Source organism: Brassica napus, chromosome C2 (genome assembly GCF_020379485.1).
Source record: "Brassica napus cultivar Da-Ae chromosome C2, Da-Ae, whole genome shotgun sequence".
NCBI lineage: Eukaryota > Viridiplantae > Streptophyta > Magnoliopsida > Brassicales > Brassicaceae > Brassica > Brassica napus.
The window spans coordinates 17,694,229-17,708,206 of record NC_063445.1 but is presented as its reverse complement, the minus strand read 5'-3'; the positions used below and the strand labels follow the sequence as shown (position 1 = coordinate 17,708,206).

General features: G+C 32.0%; 1 protein-coding gene across 2 annotated transcripts; it reads right to left on the bottom strand.

Moving 5' to 3' along the window:
• Window positions 1-346: 346 nt before the first annotated feature.
• Window positions 347-1,913, bottom strand: LOC106368389 (protein AE7-like). 2 transcript variants are annotated; one of them, XM_022697210.2, is made up of 6 exons: window positions 1,756-1,913; window positions 1,503-1,671; window positions 1,313-1,418; window positions 1,122-1,221; window positions 760-805; window positions 347-626 (listed from the first exon to the last, which is right to left on the bottom strand). In XM_022697210.2, exons 2-6 carry the CDS (start codon window positions 1,624-1,626, stop codon window positions 526-528), a joined length of 477 nt encoding a protein of 158 aa, XP_022552931.2. In that variant the 5' UTR covers window positions 1,627-1,671; window positions 1,756-1,913; the 3' UTR covers window positions 347-525. The 2 variants fall into 2 exon arrangements, with proteins under 2 accessions (XP_022552931.2, XP_022552933.2); XM_022697212.2 differs by having other exon boundaries at window positions 1,752-1,902.
• Between the last annotated feature and the right edge of the window lie 12,065 nt (window positions 1,914-13,978).

Sequence of the window (13,978 nt, the reverse complement as noted above, 5' to 3'; positions counted from 1 at the left end):
ACTTAGGTTCGGGTTTCGATCTAGATTAACTGATCAGCCGAAGTTCTAATAACTTATATTTTTGTCCTTTGTATTAATTGATAGATTTTGGTAAAAAGAAAACAGTCTACATGAAAGCAATCATTAATAGATAATTCACAGCTCAATATAACAAAATCCTTGCAACTTTTCTTTTAGTTTGTGATTGGGAGTATTCAAAAAATTATGCATTGGTAAATTCTATCTTCGGTGTTGGGAGACAAAATCACCGTGATATAAAGATTTATCGCTACCACACTACAAACTGTTAGTTTAATGGCAACAAAAGGAGCACATGTGTAAGAGAACAAGTGTGTGACAAGTTCAGTAGTGAAAGGAATGTGATTTAAGATGGAAACAACGAGACAAAATCAATATATTGTTCTGTGAATAAATCCTCAGTCTTTAACAGGATCGAAACTGAACACAAAGTCCTAGTGAATCAAAATCTTCGCGGACAAGAGCAGAGACATATTATGATATAGTGTACGTTGAGAGCATCAAGCATCATTCAAATGATGGAGATAGACATTCATCAACCATCTCCACGAGGTTTGGATTCTCTAGTGCAGCCGCCACACGCTCCTTGTCGTTTAGTTGCTTATTGACTGCATTTCAAGAACAAGAAACAAGAAACATCTATAAACAAGCCCACTTGGTTCATACAAAACACGAGTCTACTACTTCAAGGTGGATGAAACAACAAAATAAGAATAGCAAGGACATAGAAAAATGACATACGTGCAGCCTCTGTTGCATGAGAACCGGGTGCTACCCTTATATCAATCTGAAAAAGAAAAGAACAGTTCCAAAGGATTGAGGCACATAGAACATTGTATATGCGGTTTAAAGGCACTTGTAAAAACATATTAGTAGAGGCTCAAGCTATTACCAAGCATCAAAACAATAGATTAGCAATTTAAAAAAGGGTTATTTGCCTCACAAATGACAAGGAGAATGTGGTGTTGCTGAACTTTTATTTACTGCATACTAAATGAACATGATTTATGGACAAATGTGCTTGCTTTCATTATGTTCAAATTGACTCTCAGTAAGAAAATGGGCTCAGAAGATCATATTCAAAAACATGGAAAAGCAAGTACCTTGTAACGAGGAGGAAGGCTGCGCATAAGTTTAACCCGGATAGAAAGACCAATAATGGTTGCCATGCTACAATGTTCCACCGTTGGAGTGAATGTAACCCTGCAAAAAATAAAAATAAAAAATGGCAGAGCTCAGGGCTTTAATTAAAACACCAAAAGAAAGAACAGAAAGGTCGTCTTTTTTTTATTACCTGACATAACTCTTGAGATCATCAACTTCAACAGAGTCTTCAGTTAGAACTTTGAGTTGTTCAAGAGAATAAGGATGCTCTGGATCTCTTATATCTCTTATATGATGTACTCTCAATCGTTAAAGACCAACCAAAAATGCAAATCATACAAAAAAACTATTGATGAAAGCGAAATCGAAGAAAAGGATATCAAAAATCTCGAGCTGATCGATAGGTTCTACGGAGAACTCATCGGAGTTGGTGGAATCGGTACGAACACGACGCTCTTTTCTCTCGTACACAGTTGGGTTCTCGTTTATTAACCCAGATACCATTCTTTTTTTCCGATCAAAAACTATTTCAATTGAGATTGCAAAACCCTAACACAGACAACAAATAGATTCTCAAGGGAGAAGCAGAAATTTCTGAGACGAAATCAAATACGCAAAGTCGATAATACCTACTTTGGCGCAATTCGATTAGAGAGAGGAGTTTGATGGAAGACGAAGACGCTGGTGTGACTCTCCACTTTGTTTTCTTTTTGGCCAACCAAAACAAAGTAATAAGGGATCACTTTGTAAATAGGGATAACTAACCAAAACCCTTTTATCTCTCCCTTCTCTCGTTATCTATCTCTCTATAGACATTTAATTTTTTTTTTCCTTTGGTTATTTCACCAATTTTCCCTTTTAAATAATTATAGGTGGTTGCCCACAAATTCGCAGATATAAATATTGTATAAAATATATATATATTATATATACAATGCTCTAAAATTTGAATAATATTTAGAGATATCTATACTATTATTTATGAAGTGATTTATAGCTTATTTGTAATGATTTCCACGATTTTAGGTAATTTTGTTTATTTGTCATATTTTAATTAGGTTTAAGCTGAATCATTAATTTATTAATAGTTTTTAATTGAGTCCATAATTTATTAATTTAAATAATATAACTATAAAATATGTAATGAGATATATAATTATTTTGATTTTGCTTATTTATCATGTTTTTCATGATTTTAGTCAATTTTTCTTATCTGTCATGTTTTTATTAGGTTTTAACTTAGTCATTGATTTATTAATAATTTTTAGTTGAATCACTAATTTTTTAACTTAAAAAAAATACCTGTAATGAATTTATATATAATTAATAACGAATTTTGATTTAATAATATTTAAATCTATATGTTATATTAAAATTCTTATTTTCTTATTTGTTATATTTTATTAGGTTTTAAGCTTTTATATAGGTCATTGATTTATTATTAGTTTTTAAATGAGTATTTATTAATTTTCACAAAACCCGTAATGAATTTTATATATAATAAGTCTCGAATTTTATTTTAATAATATTAAATTTATATGTCATATTTAAAAATTAAAAGAATTCTTATATATATTGTGTTGCTATCAGAAAACAATATTTTATTATTATAAATTAAAAAAAATTAGGATATAAAACAATTTATAATTAAATATCAGTCAAACAAAAATATCTATATAAAGATATTTTCTAAACTATTTCTAATATACAAGTGTTTTAAAAAATTTAACACAATAATAAGTACATAGTTTGATGAACGTTTTTTTGACATATATAAATAGTTTGATGTTTGATTTAACTATTTAAAATCATAAATAATAACTTAACTTGTGTCTGAGTTCAAAACAAATTTTCTTGCTTTTACTTTAAACCGGTTTAAGTTTAATCTGTGAAACACTATAGCTTCAGTTGGTGACCACTAGAAGAATGAAAAAAATGAACAAAATAAAAAATAAAATTTCATTTGAAGAATTGAAAAAAAAAATGAATTTTTGTTCAATTTATTCCTTATCGAGTGCAGTAGGTCAGTTTTAGTGGAGTCCAGGAGGGACCACAAAAGACATGCATTGGAAATCATGGGATAAGTTATGTGTGCCTAAAGACAATGGTGGACTAGGGTTTAAGGATCTTATGGATTTTAACACGGCGATGCTTGGTAAGCAAATGTGGAGGCTAAGTGACAAGCCAAATACTCTTTTCTCTAGAGTTTTTAAAGGACGGTATTACAGGAATGCTTCACCCCTAGAACCGATCTGTTCTTACTCTCCGTCATATGGCTAGAGGAGTATTATATCTGCTAGATCTCTGGTTTGTAAAAGACTAATTAAAAGGGTGGGGACATGTTCATCTATTTCGGTATGGAATGACCCTTGGATCCCAACCACTCGCCCGAGACCAACAAACAAAAACCTTCAAAATAGCTACACGGATCTCACAGTGGATTCCCTCATTAATTCGGAATCCCGAACTTGGAACTTTCAGGCAACTAGGACTGTGGTGGATCCTCATGATGCCAAAATTATTGAGAGTATTCCATTAAATAGAAATCAGATGGAAGATAGGAATTGATGGCATTTCACTAACAATGAGAAATATTCGGTAAAATCAGGGTATCAAGTGGAACGGGTTTATCCTGACAGAGAAAAACCACCAGAATTTTATTGGTCCACAGTGGATGCACTTAGAGCCTTCTGCTGGGAAGTACGGTGTACGCCCAAGATAAAACATTTTTCATGGCAACTCCTTTCAGGTTGTATAGCGGTATTGAAAAATCTAAAGGCGAGAGGAATACAAAGTGATATATGGTGTGTTCGATGCGGAGATCCGGAGGAATCAATAAACCATGTGTTTTTTGAATGCCCCCGCACGTCAAGTATGAGCTTTATCTAAAATCCCATCGAATCCCAATTTGTTTCCTACATGATCTTTTTTTGGTAATATGGATCATCTTTTTTGGCGAGTTAATCCAAAGATGGATGACCATCAATTTGCTTAGATATTATTGTATATCTGGAAAGATAGAAATAATAAAGTGTTTAGTAACCTGGATATTGATCCAAGGGAAACACTCAAATTAGCAGAATTAGAATCTACACTTTGGGCTGAGGCACAAGTAATCAATGACCAAAAGAGAGAATTACATGTACAGACCAGACCCACATTGATAACTACAGGACACTGGTGTTTTATAGATGGTTCATGGAAAGATAATGATCTATTTTCAGGACAAGGCTGGTATAGTACCCTACCGGGTTTCAATGGCTTATTAGGGGCAAGAAATGTAAGGGCATGTCTTTCACTCCTCCATTCCGAAGTGGAGGCTCTGATCTGGGCAATGGAAAGAATCAAGAATTTAAGACAGTTTTAGGTTACGTTTGCAACAGATTTTTCTCAATTGGTGAAGATGATTTCAGAACCAGAAGAATGACCAGCATTTGAAAGTTATCTGAAAGATATCAAGGTCTTACAAAGAAGTTTCTTCAACTCAGAGATCGTTCATGTACCTCGGACGGAGAATCTAAGGGCGGATAGCTTAGCACGCAGTGCTAGGATACAACTGTCTTTCGTCGTTCACATGGATGCGGAGTTACCGATTTGGTTTACAGAGTCAAGTTGAGTCTGTAAATGTCTTTGTTGTCAAAAAAAAAAAGTTCCTTATCAAAATTGCATAGGAAAATTTTTTCTTATAAATTCATTCTTCCATGGGGAATTTAGAAAAAAAAAGTGGGATCTACCTTTCAATAATTTGACTAAAATTTCAACATAACTGGTATAAATTTTGATGAACAAAGAATTCACCATAATTTTTTCCTTCAACATGTAAATCAATTAGAGTTTTATTATGCTGATTTTTGGATTAATAAAACATAAAATAATAAGTATTTGTAAGATGATTATACCCGCATGTGCGGGCAAAACACTTAGTTAAAAAGATAATTATTAACTCCAAATACTTTGAATATCTAAAATCATAGGATTGCATTTTTAGAATAAAAGCACAAGATTTAGTGATAATTTAGTAATATTAATCTAAGTCGCTAAAATATGCATTTTACATGATTTTATCAAATGATTAACAGTACAAACTCATTATTAATGAACCAAAAAATCTATTTTAAAACACTCTATATCATCATATTATTTTATCTATCACTTCAATTAATTTTGATGCAAATTAATACTTGTTTAGTATGTTTTTATAAATTTGATGCAAAATAACTGATGAGCATTGAGTGATAACCAATGTTAGTGGAATTATATATGTTAACTATCACATTTACTTCTCCAACACATATTATGCATTTTTTCGACCTGTTCTTATTTGTCTCATTATCATTTCTTTATTTTTATCACATTTTAACATGCATTTCTAAAGTCTTTCTAATTTTTAACATATTTTTTGCCAAATATTTCTACCTCTCTCTAAATATTAACACAAACCATACAATCAATCAATTTTCCAAAAATCGCTAGGTGGTAACTAGACGCTTTGTCGAGTACTAGCGCCTATGAGGATTATTCGGGCCTAGGCAAGGACTAGGTGTTAATGAATTTTTGAATTATTTTATATACATTTTACATTTAGAAAATATATTTTAGTTTTTCGGTTTAATTTTCTAATTATTTTATGAATTATCAAAATTAGATAAATAAAACAAAAGAAATTAGACAAATTTATGATTTTTTAATATTATTATTTAATTTAACAAATTTATAAATTTAAATCGATTTGAACCATTTTAGAACGTTTTAAACCAATTTAAAATGGTTTAATCTTATTTGAGTTTTATAAATTGAATTTTAAGAAAAAAATTCCGGTTAGAGGAGACTTGCCGTCCAGGCGCGTAGACCAATTTTTATAACCTTGCAATCAATCAACCAAAACCCATCTTAGAACCCATTTCAATTATCACTTTATAATTGCTAAGTTCTCACACGTTACGTTCAATAGAATCGGTCCATTCTTCAAACTGACATTTTCAGTCTTCATTGCAATAATCACACATTTATATGGATATGTAATATCACACTACATTTTCCTATTACAAATTTCTCTTTGTTCTCCAAGTTTTCTATTTTTCTCTTATAAATGATTTATATACTCTTATAAATAATTTTAAAATTCTAATAAAATAAATTTTGAAGCTATGATAAATAATTTTCATTTTAAAAAAAACTTTATAAATGAAAGCATATATGAACTTTGTAATACATTAATATTTATCATATACTTATATACAAATATAATTATTTATGTGAAATATAAAATTACTATACTGATTTATATATAAATAAAAATCATCCATTATATTACGTAGTTTATAACTACAAAAAATCGAATACATATTATTACTTTTTCTATATTTTCAACAATTAGTTACTATAAATCATTATTTTTAATATCTGTTAGATTATTTGATAACTGATATTAATTATTCTAGTTTTACTTTTTATTTTTAGATTTTATTCAAATAAAATAAAATTTATATCATTGACCAAAAAAATTATAATAATCTTTTAAGGGTTCACTAATAATCAATACGTAAGAAAAAATCAGTTAAGTAACTTATCGTTTAATATATAATTTCTATTTTTATTTTATACATGATTTATAAACTCTTATATATAATTTTATTTTATGATATTTTGAACCATGATAAATAATTTTATAATTTTTGTAAGATCTCTACAGATGATTTATAAATCATATATAGACAATAAAAATAATGAATTATAATAATTTTGCATGAATATAATTTTCTACATAATAATATTTAATTATTTATATAAATTCCATAAATTATTTATATTCATTATTTTTTTATAGTTTATAAATCACTATCAATCATGGATGCAAAAAGGTTTGTAGCTATCTCATATCAAATTCTCAACAGAAATTTAGTGTGTCTACGTAGAAATAGCATAGAATTGAACTCCCAAAAATATAAGATAGATAAGATTGTTTAATTATTTCGAACATATATAAGATATTATAAAAAAATTGAGTATTAAATATTCATTCCAAACCGTGATTATAACATAAATTTAAAATATTGTACTATATTATCTTTGATATTGTTACTAATATCAAATATTTGGTATCAATGGAAGCTGCTAGTTTAAAATTAAAAATAAAATACACAGATTTATGGATATATTTGTTTCAAAGATATGCTCTATATTATAAAAATATATATTTTGAATTTCAAATACATTAAAATATATCTAAAACTATGTATAATGATATTGTAGAAATATGTAATTTATAGCATGCTATATTTTCATACGAATTTTATAGCATGCTATATTTTTTTAGGAATATACGATCTGGGAATCAGACGTTGATGTTTTGTTTGGGTATATATATGATGGAGATGTGGGTATAAAATATGCGACTTGTTTAGGAAGAAGAAGTCGATGTTATAATATGCCTCAGGTGTTATGTTGTAATCTAAAACTACTACATATGATATGGTGTTCATAAAAAAATACAAATTAAAAAATCGTATAATTTGTCAAAAAAATCTTATAGATCTTGATTTTCGACTTCATAATCAATCGATGGATATTAACCAGATTGGTAAAATTTGGTTTCAAAACGTGGGAGCAAAATTAACCAATAAGCTCAGTTGATCTCTCTCAAATTAATCCAAACCGTATTTTTTGGTTCAGATTAAAAAAAATTGGTTTGTTACGCATGTCTTAATCCAAACCGTGATTGTAGGTTGGTTTAGATTAAGTGTATCGGTTGCCATATAAAATGCATATGAGGGATAATTTTATATTTAGTCACAACATGTTCATTTGGTCCAAATTTAAAATTTGTCACGGTAATATCCAAATAGGACTCTAAAATTGTATTTTAAAGAATAGATTTTGAATTTCAAACACATAAAAAATCTATCTAAAAATTATATAGAATGATATTGTTGAAATCTGTATTTTATTGTATTCTGTATTTTCAAGGAATATGCGATCATGGAATAAGACGTTGATGTTGTGTTTGGGTAGATGGAGATTTGGGTATAAAATATGCGACATGTTTAGGAAGAAAAAGTTTATGTTATAATATGCTTCATGTGATACGTTGTAATCTAAAACTACAACATATGAGATAATGTTCATAAAAAATAAGCCACAATTAAAAAAAACCCATATAATTAGTCAAAACCATTTACAGATCTTGATTTTCAAGTTCATAATCAATCCATGAAAGTTGACCATATTGATAGGTCATAACCTATAGGTTTCAAAATGTGGGAGCAAAAATAACTAATATATCTAGGTTCAGTATGATGAAATTTTAATAAGCTCAATTGATCTCTCTCAAATTAATCCAAACCATATTTATTTGTTTCAGATTAAAAATATGGTTTGTTACTAATGTCTTAATCCAAACCGTAGTTGTAGTTGGTTTACTTTAAGTGTACTGGTTGCCATAAAAAATTGTATATGAAGCGTATTTTTATATTTAGTCACAATAAGCTCAATAGATTCAAAATTTAAAATATGTCAGGGTAAATTTCAAATAGAACTCTAAATTTTGTTTTAAAGAATAGGTTTTGAATTTTGAATACATAAAAATCTTTCTAAAATAATATAAAATGATATTGTTAAAATCTGTATTTTTTTGTATGATATATTTTTTTAGGAATACACAATCGGGGAATAAGACGTTGATGTTGTGTAAGGGAATATGATGGAGATTTGTGTATAAAATATGTGACATGTTAAGGAAGAAGAAGTCGATGTTATAATATGCTTCACGTGTTATGTTGTAATCTAAAACTACTACATATGGGATGGTGCTCATAAAAATAAACCTAAATTTAAACACCCCTATAATTGGTCAAAAGATTTTATAGATCTAGATTTTCGAGTTCATAATCAATCCATGGAAGTTGACAGATTGATAAGTCTTAATCTATAGGTATTAAATCTTGGGAGCGAAAATAACCAATCTATCTTGGTTCAGTATGATGAAATTTTAATACGCTCAAAATTGATCTCTCTCAAATTAATCCAAACCGTACTTTTTGGGTCAGATTTAAAATTTTTGTTTGTTACTCATGTCTTAATCCAAACCGTAATTGTAGGTTTGCTTAATTTAAGTATATATGTTGTCATATAAATTTTATATGAAGAGTGCTTTTATATTTAGTCACAACATGTTCAATAGATCCAAATTTAAAATATGCCAAGGTAAATTTCAAATAGGGTTCTAAAATTTTATTTTGAAGAATAGATTTTGAATTTCGAATACACAATATTTATCTAAAATTATATAGAATGATACTGTTGAAATCTGTATTTTATTGCATGCTATATGGTCTTAGGAATATATGACCGGGAATAAGACGTTGATGCTGTGTTTGGGTATATGATGGAGATTTCGGTATAAAATATGCGACATGTTTTGGAAGAAGAATTCAATGTTCTATTATGCTTCACGTGTTATGTTGTAATCTAAAAGTACTAGATATGAGATGGTGTTTATAAGAAATAAACCACAACTCAAACACTCTTATAATTGGTCAAAATAATTATAGATCTTGATTTTTGATTTCATAATCAATCCATGGAAGTTAACCAAATTTATTAGTCTTAACCTATAAGTTTCAAAACGTGGGAGAAAAAAAAACAATCTATGTAGGTTCAGTATGATGAAATTTTGATAAGCTCAATTGATCTCTCTCAAATTAATCCAAACCATATTTGTTTGGTTCAGATTAAAAAAATTTGGTTTGTTACTCATGTCGTAATCCAAACCGTAATTTTATGTTTCTTTAATTTAAGTATATCGGTTGCAATATAAAATTTTATATGAAGGTTGTTTTTATACTTAGTCACATATGTTCAATAGGTACAAATTTAAAATATGTCACGGCAAATTTCAAACATGTGATATCACTCAAATTACCCAAAGGAGTGAACTACTCTCTCAAATCAGAGGTTCGGATATAGTATTTAGGGATCGAATCCACAGAGACTCTAGGATTACACAATAGATTTATAGTCTTCGAAATAAAGCTACACAAATAGGTTTTTAGCAGTAAATGACGTAGTGAACAAGGTAGTTGTTCGATTGGTTTGATTTGAGGTTGTTAACAGATGGGTAAATAGGTAGATTCAGGTATTATTTCAGGTATGATAAGTAAGCAACTTATTTGGATTATGGGTTTATAGATATTAATTGTTCTCGAACTCAAACTTGGGTAAAATCAATTGGATTATCTATATCTTGATCTCGGATTTAAACTTTCGTATATCAATCAGATAAAATATCGATCGATACACCTTTCAAAATATCGATCTACACAACGATTGTCACGTCGATCGAAAGATTATTGTTCTCTAACTTACTAGACCATCTTTCGTGTGTATCTAGTCAGTTAGATCATACTAGTTTACAATGAGCTCAACAACAAGTTCAAAACCTTGGAGAACCAGTTTGCTGCCATGAACACTCAACAAAATCGCCAACAAGGTTCTTTACCTGGAAAATCTGAGAAAAACCCCAAGGAGACCATGAAAGCTATCACCCTCAGGAGTGGTAAGGAATTACCTCAGAAAGCTCTCACCAAGGATGCTGAGAAACAAGGTGAGGGGTTGCCATCAACATAGATGATGAAGTGGTGATTGTTGTTGAGAAAATCAATGATGAAATCTTGGAGAAGATTGTGGAAGCAAAAGGTAAAGGAAAGGTTGGGGAAGAGAAGAAAACAGTGAAAGATGGTGAAGTTGTTGCTCCAGCAAGTGAGAATTCTTTTGTTCCTCCTCCCTATGAATCCAAACTAACATTCCCTGGTAGATTCAAGAGGCAGCTGCTAGAGAAGTACAAAGCTCTATTTGAGAAGCAAATGAGTGAAGTTCAAGTCACAATGCCCATCATTGATGCTTTCATGCTGATTCCTCAATATAGTAAGTTCCTGAAAGATGTTGTAGCTGCAAAGAAGAAGGAGATGGAGGGCATGATGATTCTCACTCATGAGTGCAGTGCCATCATCCAGAGGCTTGTTGTTCCAAAGAAGCTAGAAGATCCAGGATGCTTCACATTACCTTGTGCTCTTGGACCTATGGTATTTGATAGATGTCTCTGCGATTTGGGAGCTAGTGTCAGCTTGATGCCTTTATCTGTTGCTAAGAAGCTTGGTTTCACTCAGTACAAGAAGTGTAGACTGTCTCTGGTATTGGCTGATCGTTCAGTGAAGTACCCTGTGGGTATCTTGGAGGACCTCCTCGTTATGGTTGGAAAATATGAGATCCCTACAGACTTTGTGGTGCTTGAGATGGGTGAGGAAGCTGCAGATCATTTAATCCTTGGAAGGCCTTTCTTAGCTACAACAGGAGCAATTGTTAATGTGAAAGAGGGCAAGATTGATCTCCACTTGGGTAAAGGGCATGTTCTTCACTTTGACATCAAGGAGGTAATGAAGAAACCAACAGTCCAAGGGCAAGTTTTCTACATTGAAGAGATGGATGCCCTTGCTGATGAGCTCCTTGAAGAGTTGTCACTAGAAGACCCTCTACATCATGCTTTGACGATAGAGAGGGAAGCTGAAGTGATTCAGAACCTGGAAAGTGCTGCCTATGGGATGATGTTGGATTCACACAGAGGATTTGGTAGTAAGGATCAGTATGAGGAGCTGCCTCAAATTGTCCATCAGGAAGCCTCGGTCATTCAACAAGGGGAACACCCAGCAAGACGACTGGAGCGAGCTTAAGGTGCCTAAATTTGAGCTTAAACCTCTCCCCAATGGTGTAAGGTATGCATTTCTTGGTCCTAATGGAACTTATCCAGTCACTGTGAGTAGTGAACTTACTGAAACTGAGCTATCTGAACTTTTGAAAACACTTAAAAGATTTAGAAAAGCAATAGGTTACTCACTTGATGACATCAAGGGAATATCACCCTCTTTGTGTATGCATAGAATACATCTTGAGGATGAATCAATGACTTCTATCGAGCATCAAAGAAGGTTAAATCCTAACCTGAAGGATGTTGTAAAGAAAGAGATTCTTAAACTCTTAGATGCTGGTGTTATCTACCCTATCTCAGATTCTAAATGGGTATCTCCTGTGCATGTTGTGCCAAAAAAGGGTGGTATAACTGTGATTAAAAATGACAAGGATGAATTGATACCAACAAGAACAGTCACTGAGCATAGAATGTGTATTGATTACCGAAAACTGAACTCTGCAACTAGAAAAGATCATTTTCCACTTCCATTTATTGATCAGATGCTTGAGAGACTTGCAAATCATCCATTCTATTTCTTTCTTGATGGATATTCAGGATTCTTCCAGATCCCCATACATCCCAATGATCAGGAGAAAACAACATTCACATGTCCTTATGGTACCTTTGCATATCGAAGAATGCCATTTGGTCTATGTAATGCTCCAGCCACCTTTCAAAGGTGCATGATGTCAATTTTCTCTGATCTAATTGAGGATGTTGTGGAGGTATTTATGGATGATTTCTCTGTCTACGGATCTTTGTTTTCTGCTTGTTTGTCAAAGTTGTGCAGGGTCCTACAGAGATGTGAAGACACCAACCTTGTGCTGAATTGGGAGAAGTGTCACTTCATGGTTAAGGAAGGGATTGTGCTGGGGCACAAGATTTCAGAGAAGGGGATTGAGGTGGATAAGGCCAAAATCGATGTTATGGTCGGTTTGCCCCCACCAAAGACAGTGAAAGACATCCTAAGTTTTCTTGGTCATGCTGGGTTTTACAGGAGATTCATCAAGGACTTCTCCATGATCACTAGACCATTGACCAGGCTACTGTGCAAAGAAGCCACTTTCAGCTTTGATGTGGAGTGTCTAGAAGCCTTCAAGAAGCTGAAAGGTGAACTCATCAGTGCTCCAATTGTCCAGCCACCTAATTGGGATTTCCCCTTTGAGATCATGTGTGATGCTAGTGATTATTCTGTGGGAGCTGTTTTGGGGCAGAAGAAAGATGGCAAGACCCATGTGATCTACTATGCGAGCTAAACCCTGAATGATGCTCAGATGAGATATGCCACAACAGAGAAAGAGATGCTAGCCATTGTCTTTGCCTTTGAGAAGTTCTAAGCTACTTGGTGGGATCTAAAGTCATTGTCTACACAGATCATGCTGCGTTGAGACACCTTTTGGCGAAGAATGATGCAAAGCCCAGGCTCTTGAGATGGATTCTTTTGCTGCAAGAGTTTGATTTAGAGATCAAGGACAAGCCAGGAGTTGAGAATGGTGTAGCTGATCACTTGTCCAGGCTGAGAGTGGAGTGTGGTATACCAATTGATGAAGGACTCCCTGAGGAATAGATCATGGCTATTGGAGCAGTGATAGCAGTTTGTGAGACTGGAAGGAAGTTTGAAGAAGTCAAGGCAACAGAAGAGAAAGAACCTTGGTATGCTGATTTGGTGAATTACCTAGCCACAGGAAAAGAGCCTTTGAATCTTGTGGGTTATGCCAAGAAGAAGTTCTACAAGGATGTGAAGAGTGATATTAAGAGTTTTCAAGGCTCCTAAGGCAAATGTTGTAGTATAGTGTTTGTCGAACCAATTCTGAGGGATATCAAAGCACTGAGAATGCAAGTACTCACTTAATCTAAGTGCAACCAATGATTTAAAAGGTTTCTAAACTAATGATTAATGATAAATGAAATGACTTTCTTTACTAAGGGAAAAGAGAACTCATGGGCATAGGGATTAGACCTTGGGTGATCAAGTATCAAACTAATGATGGCAAATGATCAATCAAACTATCAACCTTAAGTCTAGACACAATTCTAAACAAGCTCTATGTCTAGATGAATGCTCATTTGCTAACATATCTCAAACATCAAATGTCTTTGGTTGAATAATATGAA

Excerpts from the sequence above, each read along its gene's own strand:
- LOC106368389 (XM_022697210.2), bottom strand. The coding sequence starts at position 1,626 with ATGGTATCTGGGTTAATAAACGAGAACCCAACTGTGTACGAGAGAAAA. Across the intron at positions 1,419-1,502 it reads CGATCAGCTCGAGATTTTTG|ATCATATAAGAGATATAAGA; the intron begins ATATCCTTTTCT and ends GATTGAGAGTAC. Across the intron at positions 1,222-1,312 it reads GATCTCAAGAGTTATGTCAG|GGTTACATTCACTCCAACGG; the intron begins GTAATAAAAAAA and ends TATTTTTTGCAG.